The sequence below is a fragment of the Mytilus edulis genome, chromosome 9 (genome assembly GCF_963676685.1).
Source record: "Mytilus edulis chromosome 9, xbMytEdul2.2, whole genome shotgun sequence".
NCBI classification, from domain to species: Eukaryota; Metazoa; Mollusca; class Bivalvia; order Mytilida; family Mytilidae; genus Mytilus; species Mytilus edulis.
Genome location: NC_092352.1, coordinates 39,458,559 through 39,472,586, shown reverse-complemented (window position 1 = coordinate 39,472,586; position 14,028 = coordinate 39,458,559). Strand labels below are relative to the sequence as shown.

Sequence of the window (14,028 nt, the reverse complement as noted above, 5' to 3'; positions counted from 1 at the left end):
AAACTGCTTATATGCAGATTAGAAGATATAGTATTATTGCCAATGAGACAACTAGATCAGTGATCAGTTTCACAAAAAATCTTTTCCAAAAAAAACACATTTTGATTTTAGGCATCAGACTTTTCTCTTTCAAATTGTAACCTTCCAAATTTTATGTGCATGTTTGTGATGTATTGTTATTATGTGTGTGTGGGGGGGGGGGGGGGATCATTAAATGAATTCGATTAAATTTCTCTAATTCGATTTGATGTATTAACTATTATCTGTAGTAAAAATTATCTATTTTCCATTTCTTCATTTTTGAAAACCTTTTGTATTTCTTTATTTTGGAAGACTATGTTATTCTGTAGATTTTTTTCTGTTTTTGTGTGGTAGGTTGCTGTCACATTGACCTTTACACCACTTTTATTTTTTATCTGTAGGAAATAGATGTGACCCTGCAAAGGCAGGATGATGAAGGCCTCGGTTTCACATTAACTGGAGGGGCTAGCAGAGGGGGCTGCTATATCAAGAAAATCATTCCAGGCCCTGCACTTTCTGATGGGCGGCTACAACCTGGTGATAAACTCATCAAGGCAAGTATTTATCATTGTAAATGATTGTATGTAAAAAATACGCAATTTTCATCTTTTCTGAATCTTATTTTATATAAAAGAAAACAATGATAGGTCAAAGTATGGCCTTCAACATGGAGCCTTGACTCACACAAAACTGCAAGCTATAAAGAGCCCCAAAATGACTAGTGTAAAACAATTCAAACAGGTAAGCTAACTGTTTAGAACTGTTAAGCTGAAGTAGGATGTATTGGTAGATGTCAACAAATTACTGCTTAGCCAAGCAAGCCCTGGTACTGTTCTTATGAATAATTATGACTTTTAAGGAGAAAAGTTTATTCTTGTAAAATGTGTTGACCACTCTATTGCACTAGACTAATCATCTGTAGAAAATTGAATTAACATGTGATTATTTTTTTTGTTTCAGGTGAATGGTGTTGATATGACAATGTTAAATCATTTCGAGGCCGTAACATATCTCCGTAATGCTCCGTCTATTGTAACTATAAGGGTCTTTAGAGATCCAGATACACAGAAGAGTGAGAAATGCACAGAGGGTGTAACATTAATACAGAACAAAACCCAGGTAAACACCATCTTGGGACATCTTAGTGTTTTTGTGATTGTTTATTGTTTTGTACTGATAAACTGAAATAATTGTCTACATAGAACTTATTAAACATAGCAATATAATACTTCCCACATAAAAGTAACCAAAAGTTGGCGTGCAATAAATTCTAATATTGCACTAGTGCAATAAATCTTCAAAATTCATGACGTCATCAACGACAAAATCTTAGTTTAAACCACTTTTTACTTTCAAATATTATATTGCTATACAATAAAAGGGTTATTGCATGAATATTAGGGAATATTGTCCCTCATAGAACATATATTGCACTCGCAAGCTAGTGCAATATAAAATTCTACTCAGGACAATATTCCCCAATATTTATGCAATAACCCTATATTCTCGTTTTATATTTATTCAAAATTTTTATTTATAGAACAAATATTTTCCATAGGTTCCATATAGAATAAGGAGATACGATATGGTTGCCAATGAGAAAACTATCATCCACCAGTGAACAAATGACTAGATATTCAAGACTATATTTAAAACTTTGCATCGAAAGACATTGTAAACTAGTAAGAATGAATGCACTAAAAACTTGCCATAGGTTACTGTGGATTCATTATTACTCGTTGGATACCAATTTTTGTGGATTTTCGTGGAGGTGAACCATGAAATTAAATGTTCAACGAAAAAAATTTCTATAGGCTTGAATGCAGGCTTCGGCAAAACCACGAAATTGAATATCCATAAACATGTAAGTTTTCCTCAATCCCGAAAAATAGGTACGCACTAAAATAAATAAATCCGCAGTTGTTGCTATAAACATTTCTGATGATAACATTATAATTTTTACATCTTAATACACAATAATTCACCAAGTATTTAGACAAGAGAATGGGGAAGACTTCTATAAGTAGTAATCAATTTACTGTACCTTGTTGAGCAGAAACATAAAAATAAACAAATGTTAGAAATCAAAACATATTGTCCCATCTGTTTTGTAGGGAGAAGAGGAGCAAGTCCTAAGTGACGAGGAGAGTGACCCAGTGACAGAGAGTGTAGAGGCCAGTACTGGTCAGTTTGAGGAAGACAGTTTAATCTCAACTGACCAAAGTCTTTTGACCACTGATCAATTGAGCCACTCAAGTTCAGTGGCGTCAGATACTGTGAACTCGGAGAAAATAGACTCCTATATAAATGAACTAAAGACTAATTATGACTTTGACAATAGTGGTAAGGACATATATGAATGTGATAGTGATAGTGCAAATAAAAATGATAGTGATAATAAGGTTGTGATATCCCCTCCTGGAAGTAAGCCTGGCCTCAAGTCTCAGGAGAGTGAAGAACTAGATTCATTTGGAATGGATTTATCTGAGGTAGGTATAAATTAGATTTATTCCTTATAATTTTTGTTTTATGGTCTATCCAGCTTTTAAATAATTGAATCATTTCATCTAATGCTCCATATATTATACACAATAAATTCATATACTCACCTGTCCTAGAAAGTAGTTTTCATAGGTAATGGAAAAAAAACCACATTTATGAAGACTTTGAACTCCTAGAAAGCTTCAATAAAGGTATCAGAGAAGATGAATTAAAATACTGCTATTCAGTGTGATATTGTTATGATCTTATTAAGTGGTGGCTTCAATGGCTGTTTGGGCTTTAGTAGTCCAACTACTGTATCAGTAGCTTGTTAACACTGAGGTTGTGAGTTCAATCTCAAATCTTATTTTACTAGATTTGTCAGTTTTCCTTCCAATAATTGATTGTTTTCTCCATGTACTCTTGTCTCCCTCAGGAATAAAAACTGACCCCCAAGAAAGAGCCAATAGTGCTTAAACTTGTGTTTAATACCTATCAATCTATAAATGATATCATATATTTTTAAATTTAGTGTTTTGATACTTACAGACTGGCTTATTAAAGATTGAGTTGGAAAAGCCCCCAACTGGAGAACTTGGCTTTGGTTTGGTCACAGCAGAGAAGGACCAACAGACAGGTGTCTTTGTCAGGTCTATCACAGAAGATGGTGTGGCTGATAGAGATGGAAGGTTACAGGTCATGGACAGAATTGTACAGGTAAGTCACAGGTGTTTATTAGGTAACAGACAGGAGTCTGTGTCAGGTCCATCACAGAAGATTGTGTGGCTGATAGAGATGGAAGGTTACAGGTCATGGACAGAATTGTACAGGTTAGTCCAGGTGTAAAATAGGTCACAGATGAGAGTCCTTGTCAAGGTCCATCACAAAAGATGGTGTGGTTAACAAATATAAGACTCAAGTAACGTACAAATGTTTACAGATAAGTTGCTCAAACAGTTTAAAGACAGGTGTCTTTGTCAGATTTATTCTTAAAGATGGTGTAACTGTCAGAAAACAGACTGAGAATATCATCTTACTGTGATTGCTCCCTCTTGCATTGATGACTTCATACTTTTAGTTTTGCTAGTCTGATAAAATGGAATGTTCTCTGAAGTGATATTGATCTAACCATAGTTTTATTGTATTCTAATTCCAGATAAATGGAGAGTCCTTGGTTGGTTTAACTCACAAGAAGGCAGTAACTATGCTACATAACATCAAAGGACAAGTTATACTAACTATATCAAGGTAACTTTACATGAAAGAAGATGATATTCCTAACAAATATATTCTAGTAGGTTATTTTCTAAAAGGTTATTTGCGATTTCAATATAAAATATATTGATATTATAAGTTATCTACGTTGATATCCGTAGATATGGATATTTTAACACCCTGAAGTATCCAAGTACACCCTGAGGCGCAGCCGCAGCTGAAGGGTGTACAGGGTACTGAAGGGTCTTAAAATATCCATATCTACGGATATGAACGTAGATAACGTATTTATCCCCGGTCTTAGTCTAAATCTGGCAATTTATTTTAGAGAAATTCGACCACAAAGTTTAACGTGAAAGTAACGTTTTTTTTCATTTTTAGGCCCCACCTACGATAGTAGAGGGGCATTATGTTTTCTGGTCTGTGCGTCCTTCCGTCTGTACGTTCGTCCGTTTGCTCGTCTGTCCGTTCTTTCCTCTGTCCTTACGTTTGTCCCACTTCAGGTTAAGTTTTTTGGTCAAGGTAGTTTTTGATAAAGCTGAAGTCTAATCAACTTGAAACTAAGTACACATGTTCCTTATGATATGATCTTTCTTATTTTAAAACAAAATTAGACTTTTGACCCCATTTTCATGGTCAACTGAACATAGAAATTAAAAGTGAGAGTTTCAGGTTAAAGTTTTTGGTCAAGGTAGTTTTTGATGAAGTTGAAGTCCAATCAACTTGAAACTTAGTACACATGTTCCCTATTGGTTTCTTTTTACTTTTAAGGCCAAATTAGATTTTTAACCCCATTTCATGGTCCATTGAACATGGAAAATGATAATGCGAGTGGGGCATCCGTATACTTTGGACACATTCTTGTTTAAATATCTTTTATTGAAATTTGGGATTTTGACATATTTTAACGGGGTGTAGGGTATTACCAAAGGTAGAACCCTACAGGTAGACAAATATAAGACGTTTTTAATCTAAAGACAGAGGGAGTGAAATGGGTCGAATTTGACGCTGAAAGTTGTGAGAGTTACATCATAGACGGTGTGACGTCATCGTGGGTCATTTGCATAGCTAGGTCAGTAGTCCCATTCACAATTAGGGAACGATCATTGACAATGTGGCAGAATAGTGATGCATTTACTAAAATGAGTGCAAATAATCGACATTATAAGATAAAATCGTTAGTGGATTAAGTATCTAATTATACAGACATCGTGAATAATCTACAGAATTTGATATTTCATAAGGAACAACCATGGAACTATGGAAAATGCGCGTGAATTTCCCCGATGTAATGGGTAGCAACGTCCGGGGATATGGACTAGCAACACTCCGGGGATATAGGTTTTGTAACGACGTGTGTTAACCAATAAAAATCCTAGAAATATACTAAGCCAGGGATAATTGTTATTCTTTTCAGTGATATAAAGAAAGTAAAATATATCTTCGCATTCAAAAATTTACATGTATTAGTAAAGAAAATTCCTTTAAAATAAAACTAACATAAGCACACTAATTATGGTGAAAGAGAGTTAACTTGAAGAACAAGCATATGAACAAATGAACAGATGAACAGAGGACCATGCATAGTATATGAATGGATCACATGGTAGATAGTGGTTATTCCAGTGATTGCATATTATGTAAATATCAAAGGATGCAGAGAATTAATGAAAAAATGACGATTTATACATTTTAGATTATCAGCTAGGCAGTTAGATTTGATGACACCTCCAGTTATAATGGATGAAGATTACTATGACAATGAGCATCCTACAGAAACAAATGTAAAGGTCAAACATGAAGTTGAAGGTCAATCTTGTGATAATGGAAAAAATAATGAAGATCATAAGTATGTTGAGGTCATAGAGGATACTACAGATTCAGAAGAGGAAGAAATGAATGAATTAGTAATGGCTGCTGAAAAATTGCTAGCAGATACGAGCGAATTTGACACGGAAGAAATTGTACCACATACAAACGAAGTTCAAAGTGATTTAAATGATGGATCACTTGAAGGCACACTTACCTCCCTTACGTCATTGAATGAAAATGAAGAACTTCATACTAGAACTTTTAACATGTCTTCTCTACCAAGAAAACTAGACATGAAAGTGCCCGAAGAGGTTAACTTTGAATGGCTGTGTTCATGTGTGCCCCTTATGACCTTGAAAAATGAAATGAAGTCAACAGCTGAAGAAGAGGCTAAGAAATTCCAACAAAAAGTAGATCAAGGTGACCCAGCTGAGGAATACAAGGTTTGTTATGTGAATATAATTGAAATAAGAATGAGCTTGTTAAAGGTAAAGTGATATTGATGCTCAGGCATGAAATATTCTGAGTCAATTACTGTGGATTCATAAATAATTTCAGTGTTTTAATTGATTCGAAAAATCAACAGTATAAGGTTGACAATGATAAAAATAATACATTCATAATTTGAGTAGTGTAAGAAAATAACAAAGTACTGAACTCTGAGGAAAATTCAAAACAGAAAGTCTGTATTCAAATGGCAAAATCAAAATAGTGTTTTTCCATCATAAATTTTTGGAATCATATGAATTAAATTACACATTTTCTCAGAGGCTAAGGATTCACAATGAAAATGTATGTGTTAAATTCTGCTTTTTTCATGGAGGTAAAACCTATGACGAATAGTAGCAATTATTGAAGTTATTTTAATATATAGTTATGTGAATAATAGTTAACAGTTGACCCAGATTCAGGAGTGTCAATATAATCAATACTATATTAACTTGTAGGAACTGAGACAAGTGAAAATGACTGATAACTGCAGCATAGCCAAACAACCAGATAACAAATTGAGTAACAGATTCAGAAATGTTCTACCATGTGAGTATAGATTTGTGAGAATTGAATAAAAAAAAACATGAACATACATGTAACAGACATTTTTGGTTCTAAAAATCAATATTGAATTATCTTAAAATCTGCTATAAAAATATTAGCTTATAGTTGAGTTTCCTAAGTTACCGTACTGCTACGTTTAAGATATGAAAGGATTTCTATTGCGTCATCCAGATTGATATCATTCAATGTAAACTCTCTTTAAAGTTAACACACTCTTAGAATTCTTAGAGGATTACGGGTTAACAGAACATATGAAATGGTTTAAAACAAGAATTCATATGAAGTATTACAATGAGATGTACTTTGCTTAAAATTTGAAACTTGCTTTCAGATGACTTCAACAGAGTATGTTTAACAGGACCTCACAGTTACATCAATGCCAGTCACATTACAGCACCTGTAGGGGAGGAGGAGTGTCATTATATAGCCTGTCAAGGGCCACTCCCGGTCACCTCAGAACATTTCTGGCAGATGGTCTGGGAACATGATGTCTCTGTTGTCATGATGTTGACCTTGGATGTCGAGGCTAGGAAGGTCAAATGTCACAGATACTGGCCTGATTGTACAGAAACACCATTATTTGTGTGTGATAGGTAAGCCGTAAGACAAAAAATATAATATTGGTCTATATATAACTGATATAAATGAAGTATAAGTAACTTAATTAGAATTATATGTAAAATTGGCCATAGTTGTCAATGTTTTTCATGAACATTTCAGGAATATTTTCTCAAGATAGAATTAGGAAGATTTGGTTTAATTTTATTAACACTTTTGTTATGTGAAAGAATGTTTTTATGTCTAAAATCGAGAGGTAATAAAGAAAAATAAATATTTGACAACCTTCTTCAAAATTTTGAAAAGTGGAATGATAAATGAATTCCTTATTTTGATACTCTTGTTATATGCTTGCTTGATTACATATTTGTTTTTCTTTTCAGTCAATTGAAAGTGAGTTTAGCTGAAAGCCAGAGCTTAGAACACTTTGACATCAAAGAAATTGAGATAGAAAAAGTAACATCAGGAGAATTAAAAAGAATTTATCATCTAAACTATACAACCTGGCCTGACCATGGGGTACCATCATCACCTGTCCCAATCCTACAGGTAATATGCATACTCATGAATATAGGGAGATAACAGAACATAAAAAAAGTACATTGAATGAATTGTGATTTGTTTAATGAATTTTAATGTGCAATGGGATAACTTTGTAGAAACAAATATTATATCCAAACATTTACTACAACTTTTTGATAAAATAAAAGCACATATAACACATTGGATATTTTTCTAGTATTTCATTTTTAATCAACTGTGCACATCCATCCAATATTCTTTCATCTCTTTTCATTGTATGATTTTATTTTATAGTATTTTATCATATACTTATATGCATTGATATGATAGCATTTGCATATGTGTAATGAGTGGAAGTACACAAGCCATAATTTCCCACCCAGGCTGATAACCCATATCATGTGCATCTCGTGCACAAAACCAATAATAGTGCCTCTTGTGCAAGTTACTTCCGCTGTTTCCGGTATTGGTTGTTTACTTTTCCATTGTGACGTTTTTTATGACGACGTCAAAATTTAGGTGAACTTTTATGGGGATAGTTTAGTACTTGCTAACAAATGCCATTGACAATTATGAATCATTTTATAGTACAACAAACATGGATTAGTAATGATCATAAAACTTTTCCAAATTTTTAATGTTTCAAAATGCCTCTATAGGAAATGTTACCATACATATATAAGGAGGTAGTGATGCTGTTGTTGGACAATTATAGTATATTTGATTCATAATTTATTTTCTTTATAAAGTTTTTGACTGTTTTAGTTATTGCATTTGTTTATTTGCCTTACATAAAACTCCGTCTCGGGCTGATATGGGGTCTCGGGATGATACCCAGGCTGATATGGAAAAGGCCATGTATTAATCTCTATGTATTTATTTTTCATTTAACCATGATATCAAGTTTCAAAAAAGTTTAAAAGCTGTGCAGTTGTGTAGTTTATTTCATTATGTATATTTTTCTAGCTTCCTGTGAATTATCTGTTATCAAGTTTCTTCTTTATTTTCTAGTTTCTGCAGCTTGGTCATGTATACCATACCAGTGGACCTTTGGTTGTACACTGCAGTGCTGGGATAGGAAGAACTGGTGCCCTGATTACTATAGACATAGCTCTTGCTAGACTGGAAAGTGAAGGAAAGGTAAAACTTTGGGCCTTAAAATCATGAAGGTTTTAATTTTGATGAAATTTCATGAAAATATGAAAAATTTTCCTAGATTTTTTTGTTAAATCTAATATTAACATCATATTATTTGTATAAGTAGTTATACACCTGCCAATTATTTAAAGTTAATGTAAGGTTATGAAAAGAAGGTAAACATCAATTATACACAACACAATAAAACCAAAAGATCAACATAGGTATTTCAACAAGAGGCATGTTTCAATGCCATATGTCAGGCTTTTAATTTTTTGGAAGTTAAGATTTTTAAACTTTATCACTCTTCCAAAGATTGCCATTAACACAAAATTCATGTCAGTATGTTTTATCTTGTTATGAACATTACTATTCTCAGAAAGGATCAAAGTTGAATACCATGAATATACAACATATCTATATGTATACAAAGGCTTTCCTTCACAATTACTTTATTCAAAGAAAGTTGATCAGTTTTCTTATACATCTCGTCTTCCCAGTCGTCATCAAAAATGAAATTTAAATAGTTTTGAAATGTTTTACTTTACAGTGTGATATATTTGAGATTGTGAAGGACCTAAGAAGACAAAGACAAGGAATGATCCAGACCAAAGTAAGTGCTTATAAAGATTCACAATGCTTATTTCCTTAAGTGCCTCCTATCATCTGATATGTAATTAAAAAAGAGAAAGGAAATGGGGAATTTGTCAAAGAGACAACAACCCGACCAAAGAGTAAAAAAACAGCCAAAGTCCACCAATGGATAATGATGTGTTTAATTTTAAATGTTTATATTGTTCCTATTAAACAGATGAATGATTCTAAATGGAAACATACAGTTTATTTCATGTGATCTAAACCTTTATTTATTTCATTAAAATCTTTGCTTTTAAGTTACTTTCCTATATATCTGATAAAATAATCATTTTAATTTTCAGAAAAATGACATCTATAGATTTGAAAACAATTATTTTAGATTTAAAGAAAAAATTAAAATCACACCTAACTATATTGTTTTTGTATATTTTCAGGACCAATATTTATTATGTTACGAAGCATGTTTAGCAGCCATGTTAAGTGCTGTAGGATAGATAATGACATCATCATGTAGCAGTCATGTGACCCGTGCCATCCGTTTTCATTCTCCGTCCATTCTTTCTCTGTCTCTCATTATATATGCTTGTCAGCAAATCTCATGTTTACAAATAGTGCCAGAATCTTGTTTTATTTTAAGTTTTATTAGCTATGTTTTATTTCCCAGTGGTTGATTTTATTTGTTTACCTCCCTTTTATTTTATTGTGCTTCCTTTGTACATATATATACCTGATCTGATGCACTGTTATGGTATCTTTGCACATATACGTTTGAAGTGATGAGTTGAAACCTATCAAGGTTAAATAGGATATTTTTCTAAATAATTCACTGTGTGTACCTCTTACCTGGATAAGTACCTTCAAATTGATGTTGCATTCAATTTTGAAACAATAACGTGCACATGTATAGTTAAATGATATATCTCTTTGCCAAACTCAGTCTTAAATGTATAGGCAACACATCTTTCATTCAAAATTTATTTTGAAAATGGTTGGAAAGTTTTGTGATATGATTTTTCAAATTATTCATGACTATACAAGAAATTTTAGGTGTTGTACACTTTTTTTTGTTTTAAAAGTTTGTCAATTGATATCAGTAACTTTACCAACCTTCCGGTGTTTGAGGGACACAGTAGTGACTTTTCTAAACACAGCTCATGTAAATTTATATATCACTTACTATTTATTCAGTAGAGTACTTTTCTTTTTAAACTTAATGTATAAGTAGAGTTAATTTTAAATAATTTTAAATAGTTTTTGTGTATCCATTCAGCATTTATTGTTATAACCTCATGTGCAATATATTTATTAATTGACTTTTTATCTTGTTAGTGTGTAAAGGAACATATAACCCTTGCCATAAGCAGTCTTCCAGCAATTTTTGAACTGTTACGGTGCTTCTATGTTGTGATATTAAGTAATTCTAAGTCTCATTCGTATTTATTTTATATTTTTAACCGTCCTTTTAGTTTGTCTTAACATGATTCTTTGTTTTTATTCAATAAATGTTTTAGTACAGCAAATATTACAGTATATTTTGAGGTTTCAGGAGTGAAGTTGTAATTTGTATTAAGATATTTGAAATATAAACAGAAAAGGCGGGTTTCATCTTTGTTGGATTGATTTTCCTTTTGTTATAATAATCATCTCAGATAACAACAATTTATACATATTAAGACGAAAATGAAAAAAAAACAGTTATGTTAATTATTTTATTATTCAAAAATGAAAATTTTGGCTTGAAATTTGAAAAAAAATAAACTAGGGAAAAAATGGAAGGTTTTCAATACAACAGACCAAAGTTAGAATTTCTATTGTATCATACTGCTTTAAACTTCCTGGTTGTTGTGTGCAGATTTGGTTGTTATTTTTATCATATGTAATTGCAAAACATGTATGTTCATGCTATAGAAATGTATTCATAGGTTCTCATTCAACTTTTTCCTTGAAAATTCAGGGCCGTTCCCACTTAATTAATTGTGAGAAACAAACACACAGGAAATTGGTCTCACCTCTTTAAATGAATAAGTAACATTTTATTAAGTATTTTTAACTTTATTTAGTTGACAAAAAAAGTAATTGACATTTTGAATGTAAATAAATAACTTTGTTTACGCATCAAACTTCAGGATTTATATTCAAAGTCATACAAATATCAATTAATTTTCTTGGAATAATCATTTAGTAGTATTTTTATCTTAATTTGTCAAACATTTGTATGGAACCAATAACCTGACTTCAAGCTGCACAATTTGGTTTCAACACTCAGGACATTTCAAATTAGCTGAAAGAATTTAATAGAATGGACAACTTTCAAGAAATAAGGTTAACACTTATATCATTTTGTTTTAAAATATGATAATACCATGCAGGGGTAAATTTGTATAAGAACCTTGCAATATATTTGATATGGCTTTAATAATGGTTGTGGAAATTTGATTGTTTTTGTTATCCATAAATGCTAGTCTTTCCAGTAAGATTTGTTATTGTTGCTATTTAATTGTCAAACTTGTTGATGTGAAGTTTTTTTTATATTAACTGTGGTAGACAGATGGTCTCATAAAAAATGTCAATGCCATGCTACAAAAAAGGCCTTTCTTTAGCTTGCAAGGATTGTTTAAAATTAATTACATTTTAAAACAGAAACAATTCATGAGAAACCAAGTTTTCATGCAGTTTTCAGATTCAGTTTAGATTTTACCAAATGTTTTATTGCCTTTCATTGACTTTGAATTGAATTCGGCCTAAGCATTTTTGGTTCAGCACCAGATATTTTAAAAAATTTTCTAACATGGAATCAACTATCGCTGTAAGATCTTTTCATTTTTCTTCTTCTGCCTATCTGTTCAGATTTTTTGACCATTTCATTTTAATAACTTGATTAATAATTTTTGAATATCATTATAGATTAAACATAGCATTATCCGCAAGCCAAAAGAAATGTCCAGATGGTAAAGCATAATTATATTATATACCCCTAAAATACAAACAAAACTATATTTTAGCTACGTGTTGTAGTTTTATCGTGCTGGACAGAAACTGACCTTAAAAGAATTGACACATTTTCATTCATTCAGAATAAAAAAGAAAAAAAAATCCAATAAAATGATGTGATTTTTATATTTATTAGTGTTTGTATGCAGTGATCCACCCTCTAAAATGAATGAAAAAATGGTACGTGTTATTTATAAAAAAATATTTTGTGGTCAATTTGTCTAGGGTCAATGTATGACTAGTGTAAATTGTTGTTTAGAATTTTAAAAGAAGTTAAATAAAAAATGATAGGTTCATATTAGAATATGTTTTTAAACCATAGGGCCTTCATAAGGGAATTCTTAATGTAGAAAATATTCTGTGGTTTCAGGCATATTTTAAAAGTGAACATTGCATTTTTTGTAGGGCAGAAAAGCTAATATTTATAACTTGAAAATCATTAAGTAAAATTTTCATGACATTACCATTCATTTCATTGGTAATTTTAGTATTACATTATTTTTGCAACAAAAATTACAATTTAAGATTAAAAAACAGCTTTATCATTAAAAATCTGACTACAAATTATTGTGGTAAGATATTTAGATAAGGTACATTCCATATATTCTACTATAGTAATGCATTGATGTCATTATTAGACTTATATATTTATGTAACAATAAACTTACCAAAACCTTGGCAGATTTGTTTTTGATTCTTTGCTTTTAATGTTATTTCGCAGGAGGAGATGATTACCCTGTCAATGTAGCCATTGTTGCTCCCTTTGGAATTCCCTCAGAATTTTTAGCTTTACCTCAGTTAGTATCTTCTTTATGATGGATTTTTATGATTTTAACATAAGTTAACAATTCCTGCCTCGAATTTTAATATCTTTACACGAAAGGTGCCACGTTTGGAGCAGGATCTGATTACCTTTCTAGATCACCTGAGATCACCCCCAGTTTTAGGTGGGGTTTGTGGTGCTTAGTCTCTAGTTTTCTATGTTGTGTCTTCTGTTCTATTAATTGTCTATTTGTCTCTTAATTTTTAGCCATACCGTTGTTAGTTTATTTTCGATTGATGAGTTTGACTGTCCATCTGGTATTATTCGTCCCTTTTTTGCGAAGATGACCTTTGTTTATATTCCTATTTTATATTTTAATTGTGTGAATGGTATGTTTTATTATTTTAAATCCACTGGTATCCATTGTCATGTTTTTCCCTGTTAAAAATTCGGCTGAAAAACTTGATCCAGTTGAAATTAAACATGGTTAGAATCGTCTGACAAAAACTTATGTATCATTCATTAGAAAAGAGGGGCGAAAGATTCCAGAGGGACAGTCAAACTCATAGATCGGAAATAAACTGACACTGCCATTGCTAACAATGAAAAAGGCAAACAGACAAATAATAGTACACAGGACACAACATACAAAAATAAAGACTAAGCAACACAAACCCCACCAAAAATTTGGGATGATCTCAGGTGCTCCAGAAGGGTAAGCAGATCGTTCTCCACATGTGGCATCTGTCGTGTTGCTCATGTTATTACAAACCTGGTAAAAAGTATAATTCTGTAGTCCACATTCGTGAAAAGAGAAGGGGATTTTAGTTACGACATAAGGTACATATCTGATATCATCTGTATAAAGGTCAACC

At 31.8% G+C, this 14,028-nt stretch overlaps 1 protein-coding gene across 2 annotated transcripts in view; it reads left to right on the top strand.

Annotated features, from left to right (window-relative positions):
- LOC139488377 (tyrosine-protein phosphatase non-receptor type 13-like) overlaps positions 1-13,068 on the top strand; it is a 108,889-nt gene extending 95,821 nt beyond the window's left edge. For both annotated transcript variants that reach the window (XM_071273926.1, XM_071273925.1), the window contains 12 exons: positions 423-575; positions 982-1,140; positions 2,136-2,510; positions 3,052-3,219; positions 3,659-3,750; positions 5,414-5,972; positions 6,477-6,567; positions 6,917-7,178; positions 7,527-7,692; positions 8,677-8,805; positions 9,353-9,415; positions 9,834-13,068. In XM_071273926.1, coding sequence (XP_071130027.1) covers positions 423-575; positions 982-1,140; positions 2,136-2,510; positions 3,052-3,219; positions 3,659-3,750; positions 5,414-5,972; positions 6,477-6,567; positions 6,917-7,178; positions 7,527-7,692; positions 8,677-8,805; positions 9,353-9,415; positions 9,834-9,893 — 2,277 coding nt within the window. In that variant the 3' untranslated portion in view covers positions 9,894-13,068. The remainder of the gene's footprint in view (positions 1-422; positions 576-981; positions 1,141-2,135; positions 2,511-3,051; positions 3,220-3,658; positions 3,751-5,413; positions 5,973-6,476; positions 6,568-6,916; positions 7,179-7,526; positions 7,693-8,676; positions 8,806-9,352; positions 9,416-9,833) is intronic.
- The last annotated feature ends 960 nt before the right edge of the window (positions 13,069-14,028 follow it).